We start from the raw sequence: 13,382 nt of genomic DNA on the forward strand, positions 1-13,382 counted from the left end.
AAAGCCAACCAACACTCTGAGCTCTTATCCCAACTTCCAAAGCCAAGGGAGATAACAGGAGTGACAACACAGATTTACTTTAGGACTGGAAGGAGCAGCAAACCCTTAATTCCAGACTACCCAGGACACCACTGCCAGTGCTCCAGCAGAATCCCCTGACCTTGGAAATGTGGTAGAGACCTCGATGCCAGTGGAAAAGGAGGAACAGAGGCTCCCCTGGATCCCCCCAGGATTAACTCAGCTCCAGCCTCTCCCTGCCAACACTGCCAAAGTCCTTTTGTGGAGCTGTAAAAAAAGAACTGCTGCAGCACAAAGATGTTTAAGGGTCTGAATGTATTTTCTTTCTTGCCACAGAGCTTGACAGAGCAAAAAAATCCAAGTCTGGTTTCCCTGACTGTTGGACAGAAGCTGTGTCCTGTAAAACTCTGCAGGAACAGGCCAAGCCCTTTGCTCATCCCCAAAAAGCTGCCACCTCCAGGGCAAAATATGGGATCCACCCAGGAGCCTTGGCAGTGCTGCCCCAGCAGCTCAGGGAGGAGGGGATGAAGGTCTCATTCCCCAAATCAGGCAGGCCAGGTCATAGCTATGAAAAGGACAGGCAGGAGGAGCTGCTGCAGGATGAGATTATCCTGAGAGGTCTCAGCACTGTCCCAGCCAGCCCAGCTCAGCTCCCTTTAAAGGGAAAGCAGGGGCATGATTTGTGGCCAAGCTGCTCTGCAATAAAAACAGCATTCTGCTGAAAACCCCAAAGAAATATTGCTCAAAGTCACAGAGCTCACAGCTACCAGCATGTGCTCGAGAAGTTTCCCTTATCCCAGGTCTAATCCTAACTCCAGAGATCATAAAAAAATCTCTCAGCCTTTAGTCCAAGAAAAACACAACAATATAACCCTTTCTCCTTGCTCCTGAGGGTCAGCAGCTGGATTTGCCAATGTATATGGCAGACATGCTGTTCCTTGTTCCTGAATTAGCAGGCAGCCTCAGATGATGTTATTTCAATCTCTCTTCCTCTCTCCAAGAAAGAACTGGAAAATTATTGCTGAAAAGAAGGCTGGCAGAGAAATGCAATAGTTCAGGATCATTAAATCAGGGGTAGAGCACAAAGAACCACTTGGAAAGCTTTGTGCTTTCTTTGAAGCCCTGGGCTTTTAATAGAAATCTGAGTTTCAAGTCATCTTTTACATGACTTGAGAACTCCTTGTTTCCATGTTGCCAAAGCCAATGGCTTGGCTAATGTGTGCTCTGGAGCATAATGACATTACAGCATTAAAATTAATCTTCTGCATAATTAAAAGCCCAAACACTGTAAGTTAATTTTTTTTAAATTTAAACTACAGGCCATTACAAAGCCAGCAATAACACTACAAGCTGGAACCTGCCTGTGCAAAACCTTATTTACAGAGTCCCATTTCTCCTCTCCTTTTTAAGGAAATTAATTTGGGTTATGAAGTATCTCGGATTGAAAGAACAACAAGTGCCACAATAGTGAAATGACTCGAGTGAAATAAAAATAGAAGAAGATGAACAGGAAAAAATCCTCATGGTTGGTGTAGTAAAGGGATCTTTCTTCTCATCTGTAGATACTGGATTTTGAAATCAGCACATTGAGCATCACACAAACATGGAACAGGGCCAACCTCAGCCTTTCAGTGCATTTAAGAGCAGAGCCTGAGATTTCTGAGCCTATTTCCCATCTATCAAAGAAAGAACCAAAAACACCCTAAACGAAATGTTACTTTAAAAAAATGGAACCAACATGATCCAAATGACAACTGACTGTTTGTCCTCTTTGTCCAAGCTTCACCAAGTTCCAAAGATTTGAAATAACTGCAGAACAGGATGTAGAAAATGTGACACATGAAATGCTTTAACACTGCTTGGTGTGAAGAACAGCCCCCATTACACCCCTCCAGCAGCAAATACAAGGAATTGATCATTTCACTTCTTTTCCACAATGTGATCTCCAGGAAGTCCTGCAAAAAAAGCCATTTTCTATAGGAAACACAGAGTGTTAAAACCACAGTGCCAAACCAGAGATGTGGCAGGGCTGAAACCAAAGGCAGGCAACAACACTGGAGAAACAAGCTGGATTCTAAAAGGCAGTTGCAGAAATTGTGATTTTAGTGAATTTTAAACTGCTAACTGCAGAATTGACATTTAAAATTGTAAATTGCACATTTTGCTTACATGTGACTTTTGCAAATGAAAACCAGAAGCATCACCAATGAAGGGTGGGCAGGTAGAGGTGTGTGGTGACCCTGGTGTGAGCCTGGTGTGACTCTGTTGTCAGTTGTTTGGGTGAGTGTGAATGGTCCATTTCATTTTCCCCCACCTGGGAACACCATGACACATTTTTCCATCTGGAAAAGACCCCAATCCAGCAGTTCTGGAAATTTGTGGCTCAGGGGCTTCATCCCAAAAGCTTCAGGGTCCCAAATCCAGAGTCACAGGCCCTTGGACCAACTGCTCACCTTGGGGGGAAGAGCAGCTGTGGCTGCCCCATCCCTGGAGGTGTCCAAGGCCAGGTTGGACACTGGGGCTTGGAGCAGCCCAGGACAGTGAAAGGTGCTCCTGCCCATGGCAGGGGGTGCCACTGGATGGGATTTAAGGCCCCTCCAATCCAAACCATGCTGGGATTCCATGAAAAGCAGTGTGCTCTGCACTCCCCTCCACCAGCCCTGTGCTGCCACCAAAGCACAAGCTCACCCCAGCCTGGGACACACGGGCAAGTCAGTGACCAATTCTGAACAACCAGGAGGGATTTCTATCCCTGCCAAGGAAGATCAGCATTTCACAATCACAGCAGCCACCCAGCACCACCAGGCTTTTTCTTTTGCAGATGGAAACAGAAATATCTATTGGAAGAAGAAAAAGCCTCTTTCCTTCATCCTGCAGTTCCCAACACGAACCCACAGAGGCCAAGGCTTACCTGGGACAGGACTCTTGCTTGAGTTCACACTCAGAGCCTCCCGGCTCTCCTCCAGTTGCCCATCTGCTTCTGTCTCTTCCTTCTTTTCAGCATCTTTTACCTCTTCACTAAGAGTAGTTCTTGTGCTCTCCTCTCCTTCTAAATCTCCCTGGACAACAGGGAGGGCACTCGGAGACGGGAGAGGAGGTGGAGAAGGAGTTGTAGTGGTGACAGCAGCGACGGGAAGCGGAGGGGACGGGGGCGGCGGGGTGGGCGGCGGGGTGGGAGGAGGAGAGGGAGCAGCGGCAGGAGCACCGGGAGGCGATGGAGCGCTCTCCACCTCCGCTGGGGGGGCCTCGCTGGGCTCCACCTCCACAGTCCCCGCTGCAGCTTCCTCCTGGGCCGCCTCTGCCCCGGGCTCGGCGCCGCCCGTGTCGCCGGTGACAGCGGGCCCGGCCGGCAGCGCCAGCGCGGCGTCCCCGGGGGATGCTACTGCCCTGCTGGGCTCGGGGCACGCCTCGGCACCGGCACCGGGCTCGGCCGCGGGAGCAGCGGCCGCAGGCTCCGGGCAGGCTGTGGCACCGGGGGAAGGCATCGCCTCCTCTCTGGGGAAGGCCAGTTCGCATTTGTCACATTTGTCCTCCGGCTCGGCCGCGGGCGGGGCTCTGCTGGGCGCGGGGACAGCGGGGACCGGAGCGGCCGGGGCCGGTGATGGAGCACGGGGAACTTCGGGGGCTTCCACGGAGGGGGGGACCTCGGTCGTCTGCCCAGCCTGATCTTTCTTCTCCCCAGCAGGTTCTGGTCTGAGGACTGGAGAAGGTGGTTTTAATACTGGATCTGGTTTTGGCTTCTCTTCTAGGAAAGGAGAAAAAACCCATTATCAACAGCAAGGCAACTCCATGTTCCTGCCTGGTGCCTTGGCTCCCTCGGTTCCCGTTCCTGCATTCTGCCAAGGAGCTCTGAGGAAGCACCAGAGGCCCCTGCACCTCACTGGGAATCTAAATTTGAAAATGCAACCTCTGCCATCCTGAGAAGACAAGGATCTGGAGAGACTCATTGCACTCTTCCAGTGCCTAAAGGGGCCTTATAACGCAAGGAGGGCAACTTTTACATGGACAAAACCTTGCAGGACAACGAGGAACGGGTTAAACTGAAAGAGGAGAGATTTAGATTAGATGTTTGGAAGAAATGTATCAACACAACCCCCCAAATCTTGTGCAGAAAGAAGTCCCTGCCCTTATCCCATGATTAACAGCAGACCAGGTGATCCCATCCCTGCCATGACCATCACACAGCTCCCAAAGCTCTGCTGCAGCTCTGCTGCTCCCCACTCCTTTGCTACAAAAGTATGAACCATTATTGCTTAGGATCTTGCAGGAACACTGGACTCCTTCAGGACAGGGTTACACCAGCAAAAATAATTCTGGAGAAGCCAGAGGCACAAACCTGATCCTCAGATTAGGAAGTCAAAGGCCACAACCAACTGCAAATCATCAAAATTCGGGTAGAATGGAACAGGTTTGGCACTGCTGGATTTCCATTTGGGGTTTATTCGACAGCTCAGCTGAAGGGAAAGGGTTTTTGAAAGAGAACCAAAGGGTTTTTGAAGGAGAACCAAAGGGTTTTTGAAGGAGAACCAAAGGGTTTTTGAAGGAGAACCCATTTGAAACTGCCTGGAGCTTCAAATCCCACCTTTAGGAATAGCTGGAGCAAAGTGAGCTCTGCTTGCAGCCATGAGCAGCCCCAGCAGCATCCAGAGGCCCATGGCCAAAGCAGGAGTTTATCAATCTAATGAGGCAGCCAGGGATGTGGCTTTGGAGGAGGATGACAAGTGAGGAAAGAGATGGGAAAGAGTATCCCAACAGCTGATTTTGATTCTGGAGGCTCCGTGGAAGAAAAAGGACGCAGGAAGTGGTTTGGAAAAAGAAAACACATCACCTCTGACTTCTGGAACATCCTTTGCAGGAACTCCTGGAGCATTCCTGACATTCACAGCTCGCTATAAACTGCCTGGATATTCTCTCCTCGAGTCAAAGGAGAATGCTCAAAAAAAAAAACAACCAAAAAAAACCCCAAGCAAATGCATTTGAAATGTTAAGAAATTAATTCTGAGAGATAAAACCAGCACAAATCCACAGCTGCATGTGAAACCAGAGGTTTAACTCCCTTCCTTCAAACCACACCTTGTCTGGCCAATGTTCTTGTCATGGATACAGGCTGTGTGTGCAAAATCCCAGAGAGAAGTGATTTGAGGAGGGATTTCAGAGAATGAGGAGCAGATTTGGCTAATGAGAATCAAATCTGAACTTGAACCTCCATCCCAGAGAACAAATCTCCAAGTCCTGGCAGAGGAGGCTCATCCCTGCCAACTGTTACAGGGAGTCACGTGAACAGCTCACAGCTGGGGAGGGAAACCAAAAATCAACACAGTTCATCCCAACTGGATCAAATCCCTCTTCCTAAATACGCTGAGATCATTCCTCATCTTATATTTAGAAAGTATTTACAGGAAGTGCTGGCTGTTCCAGGGGAAATATCAAGAGATTTTTTTAAAATTTCCTAATAAATACAATTTTTGCAAAGTTATTTCTTAAAGATTCTTTCACATACCCAGTGGGACAGACCCCCCTGCCTGCTTCACGGAAGAGCCATTGTTGGGCTGCTGGGTGGTCCCAGTGGCACAGACTGGCCAGGGCAGTGCATGAGGAGGAGTTTACTGGATACAGGAATTTGTTCCTGCTCTGTGGTGTTTATCTGACAATAACTGCTGGGCTTGCTGCCATTTTTCCATCTTTTGTCCTGATGCAAACACTCACGAGGTGGCACCAGGACTGACTCAGTGTCAGCACAGGGGCTTTGGAGCTTCCCAAACTCCAGGCTCTGACATTCATCTGTTTTCCACAAACCATGTTGTACATTCTCCATGTCTGACATATTGCAAGATTTGGAAAGAGGTCTAAAAAGAGGATAATACTACTGCAAACATCCCCCTGAACCTCTGCAAGTGGAAAAAAATGTGGGCAGCTCTGATTCCATGCAGTTCTATCCCACTGCAGCTCCTGCACCAGCCTGGCCTGCAGCCACTGGCCTGACCTGGATTCTCCAGCAGAATCCTCCCCTCTGTCAGCCTGGCTGGTATGGACACACCAGGGGCATCTCCAGGAACAGAACCTGCACCTAAATAATGTGATTCTTCAAGGTATTACAGCAGCAATTCCTACCCCTGCTCCACTGAAGTGTCCCTGCCATGGCAGTGGGGTCAGAATGGAAGGACCTTTAAGGTCCCTCCAACCCAAACCATTCTGGGATTCTACAAAATGCCAAAGTCTTGTCTTTAAAAAAATCCTAATCACAGATCTAGAGAATGCAATCCCAAACCCAGCCTTGGGAATGAGTTCCAGACCAAGCCAGCAGGGACTGCAGGTCCTGGCCTGCTGGCAGAGCACACAGCTCTGATCCTGACCCTGAGCCCAGCACAGCAGCCAGATGCTGCCAGATGCTGCTCACTGTTAGAAGCAGCTGCACAAGCAGCCCTGGGTGTGAGAGAATCCCAAGGAAAGCCTGATTCCAAACTTCAACAGCTGCCAGCACAGGAGGGCACAGGAGAGGAAGGGCATGAGGAGATCTGGTCCAAGGATGGACAGGGCAGAGGGGACTTTGGAGAAACAACACCACAGGTTGGAATGAGCACTTCAGCCATGCAGCCCTCTCTGTCACTGCTTGTGGTTTGGAAACAAACATCCCCCAACTTCCAAGTGAAACATTATTTTGATACCATGGCACGGATTTCTGACCAGATGTGCCCCCCAAAAGTCATTAGTTCAGTTTAAATGTTATTAACAGGCTCTGTTAATTACTGACACCAACCCCTACACTGCTCTGCCCCCCCAGCCATGGCTGGGTGTTATTCCAGGGCTTTCCCTGCAGTGCTTACATAAATGTGCTCTTTAGCAATTTTTGGACTGGAACAAATGTTTGACTCTTTCTGGGATGGAACAGAGATAAACACAGGGAAGCTCATCAGTGCTAAACCCCAGTCAAGCCCTGCTTTATGTTTAAACCAGCACTGTCAGAGCTGTGTAACTAAGCAAACACACTTACTTCCAGTTTACTCACAGCAGCCTACAAAGGGATTAAGTTAAAGAGAGAGAGAGAAGAGGGATAAGACCCGTTTGTGGCAATCCACATTTTCATACACAGAGATGAAATGCTGTGATGGAAAGTGCTGGATTTTCAGAGACCACAGTTCAAGGAGCTCCTGGTTGTATGATTTAGTGGTGGGTGGTCCTGTGAGAAGCAGGGGGTTGGATTTGGTGATCCTGACAGGACCCTTGTGGCAGGAGATGTTCTGTGGCTCCACGGCTTTAGAGCTCAGCCCAGCTCTGTCCCAAGGGCAGAGGCACCTCAGCTGCCACCAGTGCCACCAGGTGTGTCAGAGGATGTCCCTGGCAGCAAGAGGGACTAGGGACTGTTGGCAGAGGGGACAGAGGCAGGGAAGAGCAGCTGTGCCAGAGCTGGGCAGCACCAGCCAGGCAGGGGAGCTCAGGCAGCACAGCCTCAGCAGAGCCAAAGGACATCAGAGCCACCCATGCCTTGCTCAGGTGACACTGGGGACACCAAAGGCTTGCACCAATATCTAGACAGAGCCACAGCCTGCCTTTAAGTGGGAGATGGGATCAGCCCAGCCCCAAAAGGTCCTTTTTCCATCTTTTACAACCAATTTATAGCCACTGCAGCAGTTTAGAGGCACAGCACTGGAAGAGGAGACCCCCATGTCCATGCTGTGGCTGTAGGAGCAACCCCAGGGTCACCATCCTTGGCTTCCCAGCAGGGACTGTGCTGGGATCAGGGCATCTGCAGCACAGAAACGTTGGTTTGTCCCCTTTCCTAGGGCTCTGCTCCTCTGGGGCTTGGTTTTCCTCTAGCAAACCTCTCCCAGGGGATATACAACAGCACAAGAGGAATGGCCTCAGATTGTGCCAGGCATGGTTCAGGTTGGATTTTAGGAAAATTCCTTCATGGAAAGGGTGGGCAGGCACTGACCTGGGCAGTGGTGGAGTCACTATCCCTGAAAGTGTTAAAAAAAATATATGGATGTGACACCTGGGGACATGGTTAGAACTGAACATGGCAGTGCTGGGTTGGACTCCAAGATCTGGGAGGGCTTTTCCAACTTTGGTCATTCTGTGACTCTGAAATAAAAATCCCAGCAGTCCATGGTACTCTGGATACTTTTGAATAAAAATCCCAGCATCCCACGATACTCCTGATACCCTGAAATAAAAATCCCAGTATTCCATGATACTCTGGATACTCAGAAATAAAAATCCCAGTATTCCATGATACTCTGGATACCCTGAAACAAAAATCCCAGTATTCCATGATACTCTGGATACCCTGAAATAAAAATCCCAGTATTCCATGATACTCTGGATACTTTTAAATAAAAATCCCAGTATTCCATGATACTCTGGATACTTTTAAATAAAAATCCCAGCACTTCATGATATTGTGGATACTCAGAAATAAAAATCCCAGCACTCCTTGATACTCTGGATATTTTTAAATAAAAATCCCACACCCCATGATACTCTGGATACTCAGAAATAAAAATCCCAGCACCCCATGATACTCTGGATACCCTGAAACAAAAATCCCAGTATTCCATGATACTCTGGATGCCCTGAAATAAAAATCCCAGCACTCCATGATACTCTGGATACTTTTGAATAAAAATCCCAGCATCCCATGATACTCTGGATACCCTGAAATAAAAATCCCAGCGTTCCATGATACTCTGGATACTCTGAAATAAAAATCCCAGTATTCCATGATACTCTGGATACTTTTAAATAAAAATCCCAGCGTTCCATGATACTCTGGATACTCAGAAATAAAAATCCTAGCACTCCATGATACTCTGGATACCCTGAAATAAAAATCCCAGTATTCCATGATACTCTGGATACTCTGAAATAAAAATCCCAGCATCCCATGATACTCTGGATACTCTGAAATAAAAATCCCAGCACCCCATGATACTCTGGATGCCCTGAAATAAAAATCCCAGCACCCCATGACATCCCTGCACGTGCTGCTGCAGCAGAGGCCGGGTGGCTGTGATGCCATGGGTGACACTGGCACAGACAGAGGTGGCAGCTCTGTGTCCCAGCTGCCATCCTGCTGCCACACATCAGGAGCTGCAGCTTCCAGTGGCTGCAGATTCCAGTGTGGGAACAGCCTGGGCCTGCTCTGTTGCCTCCTGGGACAATTTCCTTGAACAGCTTAAAAAAATCTCCCTTCCAATGTATATTATGGGATATCCTGAGCTGGCAGGGACCCATCAGGGTCATGGGGTCCAACTCCTGGCCCTGTGCAGGGACCCCAAGGATCCCATCCTGTGCCTGAGGGCCCTGTCCAAGGAAATGGAATTTTAAGAAACTCTTTCCATCTGTGCCATTTTTACCAAAGTCAGCAAAATCTGCTATGGGCTTTCTGAGGTACTTGGCACACTAATGGGTTTTTTCCTAGTTAGTGTTGCCCATTCCTACAGGACTGGACACACAAGCAGCCCTGGGGAAGCCATATGATCCTCTGGATCCGTGCCACTGCTGTGGCTAATTATCCAAATGATCCAAAGCCTCTCTGGCTAAAGCGTTTCCCTGACAACATGCTGGGTTCTGGAGGATGGCTCTTGGGTGACAGGATGGCACTTTCTTCCTTCTGTGTGCTCTGAAACAACATTTAGGACACAGAAGATTGAAGACAATTATTTTTAACCAGTTCCACATTAGCAAATTCCAATTAATTGCCTTAGCAACACACTTAAAATGTTCCACTGGAGGAAGAGAAGTTCCTCCCCTCCTATTTCTGTTGCCTGCTGGTCTCCCTGCCGAAAATATTCCAACTAAAACAAGAAAGGAGGGGAAAAAATAAATGATTGAAAATACTGAGGGAGGAAATCTCCATGAACTGACCTTGTTTGGAGGCGGGGGCTGCGGTGCTGCCGGAGGGGTGGGAGCTCTCCAGGGCTCCCAACGCCGTGGGAATGGGCTCAGGGACCTGGCTGGGCACCTGCTGGGGGACAGGGACAACACCGTGAGCCTGGGAACATAAAACAGGCAGCAAAGGCAAGGGACAGGTGAGCCAGGGGGGTGGAGAGGAGAAACCAAAGGTGGGGAGAACAAAGAGAAAAAAAATAGAGAAAAGGTACACAGGTCAATTGGATAAATCCAAAAAGCTCATGGGAAAGGCAGCAGGAAAAGGGGAAGGAGATGCTCCCTGTTAAGAGCAGCAAGGAAGGGACAGCACAGCACTGGTGCCAATGTGCTTTGCCCTCCCAACATTCTCCAGGAGCTCCTCCATGCAGGACACACCAAGGCTCCTGCATCCCTCTGTGACCTCAGTTCACCTTTGGGACTTGACTCCTTTCTCCACTGATCCATATTTCAACCCCCTGAGAGATTCAGACCTATTGATTTGCTCCTCTGTGTACTTATCAGAGCTGATGCGTGCAGGATGGGATGAACAGTGGGCAGATGGGTCTGCACACACAGCACTCCTGATCCCAGGAGGAAAATCATCCCAGCCTGGCAGTGCTTGGATGAAAAACATCCCCAGCACCCCCTGCAAGCAGCCTGGGGGTGGGACCTGCAGGGCAGGGGGAGAATAAAACCAGCTGGGCAGAAATCTGAGGGAGAGCAGGAGGAGCAGATTCCCCAAGAACATGGCCTGGGGTTTCTGTATGGAAGAACAAATCCAAAAGGCCTGCAAAGATTGAAGGAAGACTGAAGGAGCCCCAGCCTGTGGCAGACACACATATTTCAATGATCTCCCACCAAACATTCACTTGTGCTTAAGAAAGTTTGCTCAAATCCTTTGTATTTAGTCTCAGAATTTAAGGAAGACCAAGTTCGTGCCCCAGACTCAAAGGTGCTGGAGTGACCACAGACAGGCCAAGGCAGCTGGTCACAAATTCCCCTTAAATACACATTGGGGACCAGGCACAGAAGAAAATGGGGCTAAATTTTCATTTCCTCATCCCAAGTGGAAAACCAGGCAGCTCCCAGCAGCTGTCTGCTCTCAGCCAGGTCCACACCCATGAACTCCTCTGAGCAGCTACAGGAAAAGGACTTTTTAATCACTCTAATTGCAGACAGGCTCTCAGAAATCCACACAAAACTTATTTCCTTATAAAAGGAAATGCTCTGGTAACCTGCTTCTCTTTTTGGGACTCTGTTTTTTCCTCCCATCTCCAGCTTTTTGCCTATTGCATCTGAACAGTGCAGGATAAAGAGGGAATTCTCTCCAAGACACTATTTTTCACCATTTCAGGAAGACCAGGAAAAAGCACATCTGGAAAAATAAGGATGAAGATTTAAGTGGGGGTGAAGGGTTGAAGTTTTCTTTGGGATTGCTCCTCTTTCAGGAATGAGCCTGACAGATTGACTGGAGAATGAATGAAGAACTGCAGAATGAATGAAGAAGCCAAAGAAAACCCAGCTTTACAAATGAGCAGGTTTCAAGAACACTTTCCCCTCACCCTCAGTGATCAGGACTTTTTTCTTTTATAAGAAAATTTATGGATGAAATCAGTGTGGAGAAAGGAAACTGTGATAAGAACCAACCTAAGCAGAGAAGTGAAGAAGAAACCTGTGAGGCCAGAAACTTCTTGGGTCAGGAAATGTATTTCCTTAAGAAATGGGGAAAACATTTCTTTTGTAGGAATGATATTGCAAATGAATAAATGGTCCTTATGCACTGAGGACTGCAAATGAATAAATGGTCCTTTGCAGCTGCAAAATGGAGCATTTAGAGAGTTTTTATGCAAAAACTCCCACTGAAAATTGCTCCCCTGATTTATGATGCTCCAAGGGTTGCTCTGGGTTATTTTACCCCACCACAGCCTGGACACTGAGCAAACACAGTTCTGACAAACTCACTGAGACTTGGAAGAGCTTGGCCAGGAAAATAAGAGCAGTCAGTCTTTCAAAAGTGATCTTCTGTGGAAGCCATGGCTGAGGCAATACCATAATCAGATTCTGGGCCTGGGTTTTCTTTCTCTTCCCAGCAAAAACCAGAGTGAAAACAGCATCTGGATAATGGCTAAATCATATCTCCATGTACCTCCAGCTTCTCTTGCAGGAGCTTTAAAGACTTTACTTGCTCAAAGGCAATTAAAATACACTGCAGAGGCACTGGGAAACTCCACCTAAAGCACTTTTTGGTCAGTGCTGCTGAGTAAAAGGTACAGGAATGGCTCAAACCACGCAGATCATCCTGGCAATGCTCATCTTCTGCACAATTCCAGTGATTTTTTGATGTTAAGCACAGTTCCAACAATTTTTTGATGTTCAACACTTAATTTACTGAGAGAAGAGGGTGCTTTGGGCTTGTGTTAGCTAAGTTTTGGTTTGTTTGAGTCTGTTAATAGAGTAATTAAAATCTAAAGAAAAAATTTGGAAACTATTATTATTATAAAAGGGTTTCTTTTTCAAATGCAGAATTTGGGACAGGGAGTGGTCTCCAGCACTTCCTGAGGATGTTTCTTCCTTTGTGTTTGTGCCATTTAAATAATGAGATAGCAGATTCAGAGAAAGCACTTTTATTGGAATTTGCTGTAATTCTAAAAATCTCATTGGACTGGGAGTCACTTTGATGCTGCCTTGACAAGCCCTGAGGCTGCACATTCATATTTTGAGTGCTGAAATCTCCATGAGCACCTTGGTGAGCAGGGTTTGGGGTGAGCAGGGTTTGGGGTGAGCAGGGTTTGGGATGAGCAGGGTTTGGGGTCAGCAGGGTTTGATCCAGGGGGATCAGCAGGGTTGGGGTGAGCAGGGTTTGGGATGAGCAGGGTTTGATCCAGGGGGGTGAGCAGGGTTTGGGGTCAGCAGGGTTTGATCCAGGGGGATGAGCAGGGTTTGGGATGAGCAGGGTTTGGGGTGAGCAGGGTTTGGGGTCAGCAGGGTTTGGGGTGAGCAGGGTTTGGGGTCAGCAGGGTTTGGGGTCAGCAGGGTTTGGGGTCAGCAGGGTTTGGGGTCAGCAGGGTTTGGGGTCAGCAGGGTTGGGGTGAGCAGGGTTTGGGGTGAGCAGGGTTTGGGGTGAGCAGGGTTTGATCCAGGGGGGTGAGCAGGGTTTGGGGTCAGCAGGGTTTGGGGTGAGCAGGGTTTGATCCAGGGGGGTGAGCAGGGTTTGGGGTGAGCAGGGTTTGGGATGAGCAGGGTTTGGGGTGAGCAGGGTTTGGGGTCAGCAGGGTTTGGGGTCAGCAGGGTTTGGGGTCAGCAGGGTTTGGGGTCAGCAGGGTTTGGGGTCAGCAGGGTTTGGGGTCAGCAGGGTTTGATCCAGGGGGATCAGCAGGGTTGGGGTGAGCAGGGTTTGGGGTGAGCAGGGTTTGGGGTGAGCAGGGTTTGATCCAGGGGGGTGAGCAGGGTTTGGGGTCAGCAGGGTTTGGGGTCAGCAGGGTTTGGGATGAGCA

At 48.7% G+C, this 13,382-nt stretch overlaps 1 protein-coding gene across 5 annotated transcripts in view; it reads right to left on the reverse strand.

Moving 5' to 3' along the window:
• Positions 1 to 13,382, reverse strand: part of EIF4G3 (eukaryotic translation initiation factor 4 gamma 3) — a 147,377-nt gene that overhangs the window by 42,116 nt on the left and 91,879 nt on the right. For 4 of the 5 annotated variants that reach the window (XM_066563785.1, XM_066563783.1, XM_066563784.1 and 1 more), the window contains 2 exons: positions 9,886 to 9,985; positions 2,930 to 3,763 (listed from right to left, as the gene is read on the reverse strand). In XM_066563785.1, coding sequence (XP_066419882.1) covers positions 2,930 to 3,763; positions 9,886 to 9,985 — 934 coding nt within the window. The remainder of the gene's footprint in view (positions 1 to 2,929; positions 3,764 to 9,885; positions 9,986 to 13,382) is intronic. The other variant, XM_066563781.1, reaches the window with a different exon arrangement.

The sequence above is a fragment of the Molothrus aeneus genome, chromosome 21 (genome assembly GCF_037042795.1).
Source record: "Molothrus aeneus isolate 106 chromosome 21, BPBGC_Maene_1.0, whole genome shotgun sequence".
Classification (NCBI taxonomy): domain Eukaryota; kingdom Metazoa; phylum Chordata; class Aves; order Passeriformes; family Icteridae; genus Molothrus; species Molothrus aeneus.